At 49.3% G+C, this 12,260-nt stretch overlaps 1 protein-coding gene across 2 annotated transcripts in view; it reads left to right on the forward strand.

Moving 5' to 3' along the window:
• Positions 1-12,260, forward strand: part of TMOD1 (tropomodulin 1) — an 85,636-nt gene that overhangs the window by 71,752 nt on the left and 1,624 nt on the right. For both annotated transcript variants that reach the window (XM_055139716.1, XM_055139711.1), the window contains exon 9: positions 11,459-11,603. In XM_055139716.1, the coding sequence (XP_054995691.1) occupies positions 11,459-11,603 (145 nt within the window). The remainder of the gene's footprint in view (positions 1-11,458; positions 11,604-12,260) is intronic.

The following is a 12,260-nucleotide window of genomic DNA, read 5'->3' on the forward strand; positions in this document are numbered from 1 at the left end:
CCGGTGTGGAAGAGCAGAGACCAAGAGAGAAGGCCAAGTGCTTTTTGTGAGCCTGTCTTGGGACGTAGCACACGTGGCTTTAGCCGCAGTCCAGCTAGCTGAGTCCCTGCGTGCAGCCTCACTGAGCAGAGGACCATTAGGCTCCAGCCTTTGAACCCATCAGATAATTTACAGATGTATTTTATTTTTTGTTTGATTTGGAGGAGGTTTTGGGCCACACCTAGCGGTGCTGGGAGCTGCCTCCAGCTCTTGGCTCAGGGTTCACTCCAGAGAGACTCTGATATTCCGAGAGGAGTATATGATGCCGGGACTCAAACGGGGGATGGCCACATGAAAGGCAGGTGCTCTTACACCCTTTCTCTCCAGCTTTTGGAGATGTATTAAAAAAAAAAACCTGAGAGTAAACCTTTATGAGTTGGACTATGATCCTGTGTGGCTGAGTTTGGCTGGAAATCAGCTTTCTGATACCTTGGCTCTGAGGAGGTGCACACACAAATAAGAACAATTTAGCCACTGTGTTTCTTTTTTTTTTTTCTTTTGCTAGTTCCTTTTTAAATTTTTTTTTTAAATTTTAATGAATCACCGTGAGGTGCAGTTACAGACTTACAAACTTTCGTGATTGCATTTCAGTCAAACAATGTTTGAGTACCCATCCCTCCACCAGTGCCAGTTCTCTACCATTAATGTTCCCAGTATCCTCCCCCCCCACCCCTACCCTACCCCATCCCACCCCGTGCCTCTGTGGCAGGCATATTCCCTCTTACTCTCTCTGTCCTTTTCGGTGTTATGATTTTCAAAACAGGTACCAAGCAGCCATCATGTTTGGTCCAGTCTACTTTCAGCACGCATCTCCTATCCCGAGCGATCCCTCAACCAACATTTACTTAGTGGTTCCTTCTCTATCCCAGCTGCCTTTTCCCCCCGCACGTGAGGCCAGCTTCCATTTGACCCAGCAATAACACCTCTGGGAATATATCCCAGAGATGCAAAGGAGTACAACAGAAAGGACACCTGCACTTGTATGTTTATGGCAGCACTATTTATAATAGCCAGAATCTGGGAAAAAAATCCAAGAGCCCGAGAATAGATGACTGGTTAAAGAAACTTTGGTATATGTACACAATGGAATACTATGCAGCTGTTAGGGAAAAAATGAAATCATGACATCTGCCGCTGTGTTTCTGAGGGAGTGTTACACCAGCTAGGGCTTGAGACACTCAAATTGGATTCCCCCGGGCTCCTTCCCTTTGTCCTGCCAAGGGCTCCTGGGTCTCCATATCTTCTGGTCCTGGTTCTTTCCCCTCCCCCACCCAGAAGGCCACAACTGGCCCCACCCAAGTAAGCATGATGCCAGTAACCTCTCCACCAGGATGTCTGAGCCGCCTGCCCCCCTGTGCAGCTGAGTTCCCCTACAGCTGAGTCCTAGCCGGCATCCAGGGACACGGGGCTCTGCCGCACTTGGAAGGTTTATCTGCTTTCATGTTCTTCAGGGCAACTTATCATGTTATTGATTGATTGGTTGATTATTTTTTTCTTTTTGTGTCACACCCGGCGATGCACAGGGGTTACTCCTGGCTCTGCACTCAGGAATTACTCCTGACGGTGCACAGGGGATCATATGGGATGCTGGGAATCGAGCCCGGGTCTGCCGCATGCAAACGCCCTACCCGCGTGCTATCACTCCAGCCCCCCTGATTGGTTGATGTTTGGGGCCACACCTGCAGTGCTCAAGGGTTACTCCTGCCTCTGCGCTCAGAAATTACTCCTGGTGGGGCTCAGGGGACCTTATGGGATACCAGGATTGAACCCAGGTTAGCTGTGTGCAAGGCAAGCATCCTACCTGCTGTGCTGTCACTCTAGCCCCCAGTTGATCATTTTAACTCAAAATATTCCTGTCTGTTAACCCAGCAAGTGCCCTAGAGCAGAACCCTCCCTCTACAGAGCCTGTCACTGTTCAGGGGGGGAAATGGAAGCAAACTAACTGCCCACCCGCACAGTCAGAGGTGGGAGGGAGCTCTCAGTGTCCTGGAAAGACCACCAGGAATATTGGGTGAAAGAGGCAACTCGCAGAGCAAGAAGTCACTGTCACTGTCACTGTCATCTCGTTGCTCATCGATTTGCTCGAGTGGGCACCAGTAACGTCTCCATTATGAGACTTGTTTGTTACTGTTTTTGGCACGGGTAGCTTGCCAGGCTCTGCCGGGCGGGTGAGATATTCTCAGTAGCTTGCCAGGCTCTCCGAGAGGGGCGGAGGAATCGAACCCGGGTCGACCACGTGCAAGGTGAACGCCGAACAAGAAGTATGGTATGAAAGCTTTTGTAATAAAAATTATTTTCAAAAAGGGACCAGAGAGATAGTACAGGGGTAGAGTGCTTGCCTGGCACGTGGTGGACCTGTTTCCATCCTTAGCATCCTATATGGTCCCCTGAGCCCTACCGAGTGAGCCCTGAGCACTGCCAGGTGTGGCCCGGGGAGCAAACCAATCAGTCTGCATACCTGTGTATTTATGCTGTGCTCTTGCCGTTTGAAGAGGTCTCTCCCCTGGGTGATGGATTCCATGGAAAGGGAGTGGGTTTGGAAATAAATGGAGTGAATGAGGCTCTTTCATTGTACTCGGATTCAGTATCATTGGCCTGTTTTTTGTTTGCTCGCTTGGGGCGCACCCACTCAGTGCTGGGGCGTGGGGGTAGCAGGGGTGGCAGGTGTGGCAGGGGACCCGCGGGGCCTCCTGCAGGCAAAGCGAGTGCTCCAGCCCAGGCCTCATCGCGCTTTCATAACGGGATTCTGTGGAGCTGCAAGTGATGTGTTGAGCCCTTAAGCAAATCGGAAGAGAGGCCAGTTTTTCTTTCCCATCCCCCATGTCCCTAGCTCGGCCCCCGGAAACGGCTGGCGCTGGCACGACCAGAGGTTTGCTCACTCCCCACGGGGCTCCTGATTTGCCTTTCACCCACTGCCCAGGTCATCCAGGCAGGCTATTCTTAGACTCCCAGAACACAGGCCCCAGAGGGTCACGACAACGGCAACGAGACTCAGCCTGCCCCTGAGGAGACAGCTACGAGCCCTTTATCCACCCCCCCCCCTTCCCCGTGTGGCTCACCAGCAGGTGGAGCCCTCCGGGCTCAGAGGGTAGCCTGCCTGCATAGCCTCCAACTCCTATACCCCCCACCACCCCGCACCCCCCCTCCTCCCCACACACACACCCAGAGCCCTGGGTGAGCTGCAACTAGCACAGACTCCACTCAAACCCTTCTTCCGCAGCTGACCAGCAGACCCCTTCATCTCTCTGCAGTGCATGACCCGTGCCTGCAAGGGGAAAAGGCTGGCCCAGGGACATGCTTCCTGGGCTGACAGTGAGGAGAAAGGCTCGCTGGTGACGAAGGACTCAGGACATTGCCCAGCACACACGCATCTCTAAAGAAGTGTTGGAGCATCCGCCAGACCCAGCAGTGCTGCCTCTGTGCCCTCGGCCTCTTGTTCTCTGTCGGAATGGCTGGTGCCCCCTAGCCTCTCGGTCCCCGGCGGAAGGGAGGGCCTCAGAATCAAACCAGCCCGGAGCTCCTCTAAAATACTGAGGTTGATTTTGAGATGTAGGCATATTTTCTTTTTTTTTTTAATTTTATTTTCATGTAAAACATGGATTACATTCAATAGTTCACCACCCATCCCGCCACCATTGCACCTTCCTACCACCATTACTTCAAATTTTCCTACCACCATTCCAGCCTGCCTGCCCGTGGCAGATGCTAGATAATTTATTTTCTATTGCTTATTACGACTATCCTGAGAGGTCACGTGGCCACTGTTGCAGCCCCGCGCTTCTGGAATTCTAAAATTGTAAATGGTGGGGGTCCAGAGACATCTCTGTAGGGAGCGAATCCATTTGGAGAGTCACTTGGGAGTCCTGGGTCAAGGCCATTGATACGCTGAGATGAGGCCTGGGTGTGACAGCCAGGACCCCAAGCGGGCGGGGAGATTAGGAGGTCTGGCCTGTCTCTGCCACCGCCATGTGATCTGGAGTCTTAGTCCCTGGACCCTCGTGCCTGGGTTTTGCTTCTGGAAGCTCATGGACATCGGGGTTTCATCTGGAGGGTGGGGAGATGTAGGCACATTTTCTGCTTTTCCCCGTCACCCCACTGCGGGATGAACACTCCACAGAGATGGGTTTTATGGACCTAATGGAACACCGGCACCTCATTGCTGGCACTCTTACCCCCACCCCTACCCCTCCCTGCACAGCAGGTCCCCTGGGGGGAGCACATGGGCCTCGAGGACCCACCCAAGCTTCCCCAGCCCTAGGCCAAGGTCGAGAGCTGGCTCTGTCCTGAATAAGAGGAAGCCCAAACCGGGATTCAGTTGGAGGGAGGGGCCAGTGCCTGTCTGCCCTGTTTGGGGAGATGGCTGGGGGCCTTTGCCCCCTCTAGGAGACCAGCCCTTCCTGAGCCCCAGGCTGCCCTGAGAACTAGTGGGACTTCCGCATCAGTGACCTCGAGGAGAGGCCAGACTTCCTGCCACGTGGTTCTGGGAGGGAGCCGCCAGGTCCTTTCTGGGGTGTCCAGTGTCCCTGTCTGCCAGGCCAAGCAGAGTCCAGGGCCAAGGATGAGCTCGAACTCTTCCCAGCATTCTTAGGAGCTCTGCCAGATGGCGGGTGGAATTTCACCGAATCCCTCCCTTGCCCTGCCCCGGTGAATCCCGATCAGGGCTGGTGAAGGCGGAATGAATTCTGGGAGGTGTCCTCAACCAAGAGACTCCTTGCCCATGGCCCCGGGCCTAGTCCTTTGGATGCTGGGCCCCGTGTCTTCCTGTCCCTTCCCCTGGGCAGCCCAGGGAGTGCACGTAACTCAGCCCCCCCCCACCGGGTTCCCCTTGCCTTGAGCAGATGCTCTGTTTTCTGTGGTCTTCAGAGGTTTCTGGTCTCCAACCTGCCCTCGTACCCCATCTTCCCCTGGCAACCATGGGTCTGGTCTCCATGTCTTGAAATGCATTTGTTAGTTTACTTGGGGGCCACATCTGGCAGTGCGCGGGGCTTACTCCTGGCTCTGAGCTTAATGGAGGGGCTCAGGGACTGTATGTGGTGGCAGGAATGGAACCTGGGCTTGCTGTGTGCAAGGCAGGTCTCTTTCCCGCTCTACTCTCTCTCCTGTCCTGTTCTCCCTCTTTATATTTTTTATTCTTTTAAGAATAGCATAGGGCTAGAGCAATAGCACAGTGGATAGGGCATTTGCCTTGCACGTGGCCGACCTGGGTTCAATTCCTCCATCCCTCTCAGAGAGCCCGGCAAGCTACCGAGAGTATCCTGCCCGCATGGCAGAGCCTGGCAAGCTACCTGTAGCTTATTCGATGTGCCAAAAACAGTAACAAGTTTCACAATGGTTGCTGGTTACTGGTGCCCACTCAAGCAAATCTATGAAAAACGGGACAACAGTGCGACAGTGCTACAGTGCTAAGAATAGTCTATAAGTACAGGGGTATAATCTACCACCTTTTGTGTTTTCTTCCCCAAACATGATCTTCTAGGCGTAATACAGATTGATGTGTGCCATGCCACTGTGTTTCTTTCAGTTGTTTAGTATTGGATGCTCCCTGGCTGATTTACTTACTTCCCTGCTGAGGGACCTCAGGGTTGTTACCGGGTTCATCCATGACAGATAAAGCTGCTGTAAACAATCATGCACTGTTGTTTCTCATTAACTTGTTCTTTTGTTTTTTAAAAATTTTTATCTATTTATTTTGCTTTTTGGGTCACACCCAGCGATGCTCAGGGGTTACTCCTGACTCTGCACTCAGGAATCACTCCTGGCAGTGCTCAGGGGACCATATGGGATGCTGGGGATCAAGCTCGGGTCTGCTGCATGCAAGGCAAATGCCCTACCCGTTGTACTATCGCTCGGGCCCCTGTTTGGTTTATTTTTTTTGGGGGGGGGGTACTCCTGTAGTGATGCTTGGGTTAACTCCTGGCTCTGTGCTCAAAGATCACTCCTGGTGGGTCTCAGAGGAGCCTCTGGGCTATTGGGGGATCAAACCTCGGTTAGCTGCATGCAAGACAAGCGCCCAGCCCATGTCCTGTCACTGGGGTTTACTGCACTGGGATCAGGACTATGAATGCAATCGGTGGATGTTTTGTTTTCTAAGAAACTGCCAGAGTCTGTGCCCATTTTCAACGCTCACCAATAAATTTATGGGCTAGCTCCTCTGCAGATTCTGCAGTCCTTTTAGTCTCACTCTTCCCTGCCTTCCTTCCCCGCCCTTCTGTTGCTGTTACTGCAGTGGCTGGGGGTCACAGTCTTGCTTTTGGTGCTCGTACACTGAGTGTTGGTGCTCACTTGGGGCTAACTGCTGGGGGCGCTGTGGCTGGAGATCTCACTTGATCATTGTGGCATGAGGGATCCTATGGCAGTGTCCCTCGGGATCTCCCTCAGTGATGGGGAAGAGGGGGGTGGCAGTACTGCTGCATGGCAGATACTTGGTCACGGAACCACAAGCTCAGGCTCCACTTATTTTAGCAGCCCTGCTAAATATGCAGCCAGATCTCACTGTGGTTTTGACTTGAATTTCCTTAATAGCCACTGATGCTGAACATTTATTAAGGGGCATAAAGACGTGTGCATGGCTTCTTCTTTTTTAATTTTATTGAATCACTGTGAGATAGTTACAAGCTTTCATGTTTGGGTTACAATCACACAATGATCAAACACCCATCCCTCCACCAGTGCACATTCCCCACCACCAATATCCCGGGTATAACCCCCCTTTCCCACCCTCCCCCTGCCTCCATGGCAGACAGTATTCCCCACACTCTCTCTCTACTTTTGGCATTATGGCTTGCAACACAGACACTGAGAGGTCATCATGTTTGGTCCATTATCTATTTTTGGCACACATCTCCCATCCTGACTGATTCTTCCAGCCATCATTTTCTTAGTGATCCCTTCTCTATTCCATCTGCCTTCTCCCCTCTACTCAAGAAGCAGTCTTCCAGCTATGGGGCAATCCTCCTGGCCCTTGTCTCTACTGTCCTTGGGTGTCAGCCTCATGTGATGTTATTTTATACTCCACAAATGAGTGCAGTCCTTTTATGTCTTTGGGCTAGAAACAGACCTGCAGACCAATGGAGCAGAGTTGAATATCCTGTCACAGACCCCCCAGATATGTGCATGGCTTCTTTCAGGCCATTCTCTTATTCCCCATGTTCTACTTGGAGGCTGTTTTAACTGTTGACTGTTGAGTTTTAAAAATTGCGATACCGAGCTGAGGCTGCAGTTCACCAGAAAAGCACTAACGCCATGCAGGTGTGAGGCCTTGGGTGTGATTTCTGGCACCGCAGAGAGGGAGGGTGCTTGGTGAGATACAGCCATGGGCTGAGCACATACTCTGCATGCAAGAGGCTCTGATTTCATCCCTGCCACCACCACGAGCAACGTCCGAGCACAGGGCTGGGAGTAGCCCCCTGGGCGCTGCCAGGTGTGACCCTCAAACCGAAAACTACAAATACAAATCAATAAAATTGAGATACAATTAATATATGATGATTCATCCCTTTTAAGGATCCAGTTCTGCTTTTCAGTATATTCACGAAGTCATGCAACCATCACCAGTTATTCCAGAACATTTTCATCATCTCATTAAGAAATTACAGACCCATTAGCTGTAAGTCCTGGAAAATTCGCCAAGAGTCTCATTACCTCTGTAGAACTGTTGCCATTTGGCAACATTAAGTGTTTAGGATTCATGAACATGAATCCTAAACACTTAATGTTTGCATTTATTCAGATTTTCCTTTTGTTTTTGAGCTACTGGAGGTGCTCAGGGACTGCTCCCTTTGGGGTCCCTCCTGGCTGTGTTTAGACAACCACGTGATGCTGGGGTTGGACCCAGGCCTCCTACATGCACTCAGCCCGCTGAGGTCTCTCTCCAGACCCTACAGTGCTGTTTGGTTATTTTTAGTGTATATCTGCTTACTGCTTTTGTTAAAATTCATTCATTTACACCCCTCCCCTTTTCTTTGTGTTCAGTGCCACTATGCTCAGGGGTCACTCCCAGTGGCACTCAGGGAACCAACTAGCACTGAGGGTTGAAACCAGGCCTTCGATGTTCATGGGAAGCCCAGCACTCAGCCTGTTGAACTCTCTCTGGTTTTTTTCCCCATTCTTTTCTTTTTTAGATGGTGCTGTCAATGGAATTATTTTCTTAATTTTTGATTGTGATACTGTTATATAAAAATAGAGCTTTTAAAAAGATGTCGGTCTTATCTCCTGCATGCTTGCTCAACTCATTTATTAACTCAATTGTGTGTGTGTGTGTGTGTGTGTGTGTGTTAGGATTTTCTAGATACAGCATTTTACAGTTTGCAAATCAGCATAGTTTTGTCTCCTCCTTTCCAATCTGGATACCTTTTCTTTCTTTTCTTTTTCTCACACATTCTGGATGCAAGTCCCATACACAGCTGGGGAGAGCAAACATCCTCCTGTTGGTCCTCTTTGGAAGGAACGGTCCTAATAATTAAATATGACATGAGCTTGCTTCCTTTTCTTTTTTTTTTAAGGTTGGAATTGAGGGGGCTGCACCTGACAGTGCTCATGGACTGCTCGAAGCTCCGTGCTCAGTGTTGGTCCTTGGCTGTGCTATGGAAACCATGTGGTAGCAGATATTACAGCTGGGCCTCCTGTATGTAAAGCAGGTGCTCCAGCCCTTTGCTAGCTCTTAAAACTTCTTTTTTTTAATTAATTAATTTATTTTTTAATTGAATCGGCATGAGAAAAGTTACAAAGCTTTCAGATTTAAGTCTCAGTCATACAATGATCAAACACCCATCCCTTCACCAGTGCATGTGTTCCACCAAGAACCCCAGTATATCTTCATCCCACCCCCCCCACACCCCCCGCCTGTGTGGCTGATGATTTTCACTTTAATCTCTCTTTACTTTGTGTTTTTTTTTTTTTGCTGGGGGTGGGAGGGTTGGATCACACCTGGAGATGCTCAGGGGTTACTCCTGGCTCTGCACTCAGGAATTACTCCTGGCGGTGCTCAGGGGACCATATGGGATGCTGGGAATCGAACTAGGGTTGGCCGCATGTAAGGCAAACGCCCTACCCGCTATGCTATCGCTCCAGCCCCAATCTCTCTTTACTTTGATTACATTCAATATTCCAACAGAAAACTCGCTCTTATTATTTGGAATTTTCCCCCAACAATCAGACCTGACGAAAAGGTATCATTTGATAATATGTTTTACGTTGCTGAGAATGAAGAGCATATGAAGCTTTGGATTTCTGGTATTTAGTAATTAAATCCAGAGAAATTTCTGCCAGAAGTTGCATCACTGCAAGCTCGTACCTGTGTTTAGTGGTTTCTTTTTTTAAATTTTTTATTAGAGAATCGTTGTGATGTACAGTTACAAACTTATGAACTTCTGTGTTTGCATTTTACTCATACAGTGATCATTTACCCATCCCTCCACCAGTGCCCATTCACCTCCACCAATGATCCCAGTATCCCTCTCACCACCCCCACCCCATCCCCCACCACCCCACCCTGCTTCTGTGGCAGGGCATTCCCCTTTTGGGTGTTCTCTCTCCTTTTGGGTGTTGTAGTTTGCAATAGAGGTATTGCAAATCAGGTTCGGTCTATAGTCTACTTTCAGCTCGAATCTTCCAACCTGAATGGGTCCTCCCGACACCCTCTACTTGGTGTTCCCTTCTCTATCTGAGCTGCCTTTTCCCCTAGCATGTGAGGCCAGTTTCCAAGCTGTGGGGCAGACTTCCTAATCCTTATCTCTACAACTCTTGGGTGTTAGTCTCTCACTATGTTATTTTATATTCCACAGATGAGTGCAATCTTTATATGTCTGTCCCTGTCTTTCTGACTCATTTCACTTAACATGATACTTTCCATGTAAATCCACTTATATACAAATTTCATGACTTCATCTTTTCTAACAGCTGCATAGTATTCCATTGTGTAGATGTACCAAAGTTTCTTTAACCAGTCATCTGTTTTTGGGCACTGTTTTTTTCCAGATTTTGGCTATTGTAAACAGTGCTGCAATGAACATAGAAATGCAGATGTCATTTATACTATACCTTTTTGACTCTCCAGTATATATTTCCAGGAGTGGTATTGCTGGGTCAAATGGGAGCTCAATTTCTAATTTTTTCAAAATCGTCCATATTGGTTTCCAAAAGGGCTGAACCAGTCGGCATTCCCACCAGCAGTGAAGGAGAGTCCCTTTCTCCCCTTAAAACTTCTTTTTAAGATCCTTAAAGTTCTTTTATTAGATAAGTACAAGTAATATAAAACTCAAATACAGTAAGATATGAAGAAAATAAGAGCTCCCCAAATTGCACGTCCATCACTCTCAGATCTTTTCAACCCACATATATGTACATGAAATATGTAAGTGATATTACTTAAGTAGGACCTGTTTTGTGACTTTTTTTTTGCTCTCTGCTCAACACTGTATCTTGACCATATTTCCAGGCCTGTAATCAAGAGTTACATCATATTATCATCCCTGTTCTATCTTAAGGTTGAACTGTCGTTCATTTTAGCAACTCCTTCTTTTTCTAATTATTTTTTATTTTTTTAACTGAATCACCATGAGATAGTGCATTTCAGAATTGTTCATGATTGCGTCTCAGTCATACAATGTTCTAACACCCATCCCTCCATCAGTGTAATTTCCCAGCACCAGTGGCTCCCGTTTCCCTCCCACCCCTTCAAGCCACCCCCAACCCCAGCAACTCCTTCTTGATGCTTAAATTGCTTCCCTCCTTTTCGCAGGGCTATAAATGAGTGTGCTGCGACCTGCCCAGCCCGCCAACTCTTGCCCCATCTTCTGTTGTGGCAGTTTGTGAGCAGGGTCAGAGGGAGGCTGCAGGAAGCCAGCTGCTGCTCTCTGCCCCACCGTGTGCTCTTGCATTAAATCTTCTCTGGGCCTCAGTTCCTTCATGTCTAAATTAATGAGACAAATCTGAATGTTTGGTTATTAAATCTGGCTGCATATTAGAACCACCCCAGGAGTTTTAAGGACACACCTGAGTCTGAGTGATTCTGAGTGCTGGGTGTGGCCTGGGCGGCAGAAACTTTCAAAATCTCCATAGCACTGAAAGCCTCAAAGCTTCTTTCTGTTCAGATTACTCCAGGATGGGTGGTCAGTATCTGTGTTAGGGGTCAGCAGCTAGGACAGGCAAGGTCTGTGCTAGGTGTGAATCCCTGCTGGTTCATTTCAAGCTACCCGTGGTGTATTGGATGTGTCAAAAACAGTAACAAGCAAATCTCACAATCAAGAGATATTACTGGTGCCCGCTCAAACAAATCGATGAGCAATGGGATGACAGTGACAGTGACAGCCCTTGGAGGGGGTGGGCATCTGATCCCCGCCCTCCACCCAGTTCCTGTCGAGGAGGGATTTAGGTCCTGCACAATGGCATAATTGCTCATCACTGCTCTTTTCTTGATCAGAGCCAGCCCCTGGGCAACAAAGTGGAAATGGAGATCGTGAATATGTTGGAAAAAAACTCAACGCTTCTCAAATTCGGCTACCACTTCACCCAGCAGGGGCCCCGACTGCGGGCATCCAATGCCATGATGAACAACAACGACCTGGGTGAGTGGTTTGCTAAAACCCACCCATCGCCTAACCTTCATCCCACTGGCTGGAGTCAGGCAATAATCCCCTGCTACCGTCTGGAGTCTGATCCTTAGTTTTCACATTGAACCCGTTTCCTTGTTTCTTGCTTTAGCACCTGTCCTTTTCCTGTCTGCAGGAGGGAAAGTGACCTCACTCCTTTAGATGGCAGTCCCTGCCCCGCCCCACAATACCCAGGCCCCGCCCTGCGATACCCAGGCCCCACCCATAAGGCCCAGACCCCGCCCAACACACCTGTCACGTTTTTGTGTTTTTAGGGGGAAGGCCACACTGGTGGTCCTCAGGCCCTACTCCTGGCTCTGTGCTCAGGGATCACTCCCGATGAGGTCTGAAGTGCCAAAGTTCAAACCTGGGTTAGCCACATGCAGGGTGGGCACCCTAACCACTGGACTATCTCTCTGCCCCTTAAATTGAACTTTTCCATGAACCAGAGTAGAGCTTACCTGCCAGCCTCTACTCAAAGGAAACCAGGATTGAAGCAAGTACACTGGGCAGCCTTCTGGTTGGCAGTTTAAAGTGATTTACAGAGTCCAAACTAACACTGGCTTTCCCAGTGAATGCTGAGTCTTGAAGAATGGCAAACGTCAGGCGCTAACAAAAGTTTCGTGCTCGGCT

This window comes from Sorex araneus, chromosome 1, assembly GCF_027595985.1.
Source record: "Sorex araneus isolate mSorAra2 chromosome 1, mSorAra2.pri, whole genome shotgun sequence".
Classification (NCBI taxonomy): domain Eukaryota; kingdom Metazoa; phylum Chordata; class Mammalia; order Eulipotyphla; family Soricidae; genus Sorex; species Sorex araneus.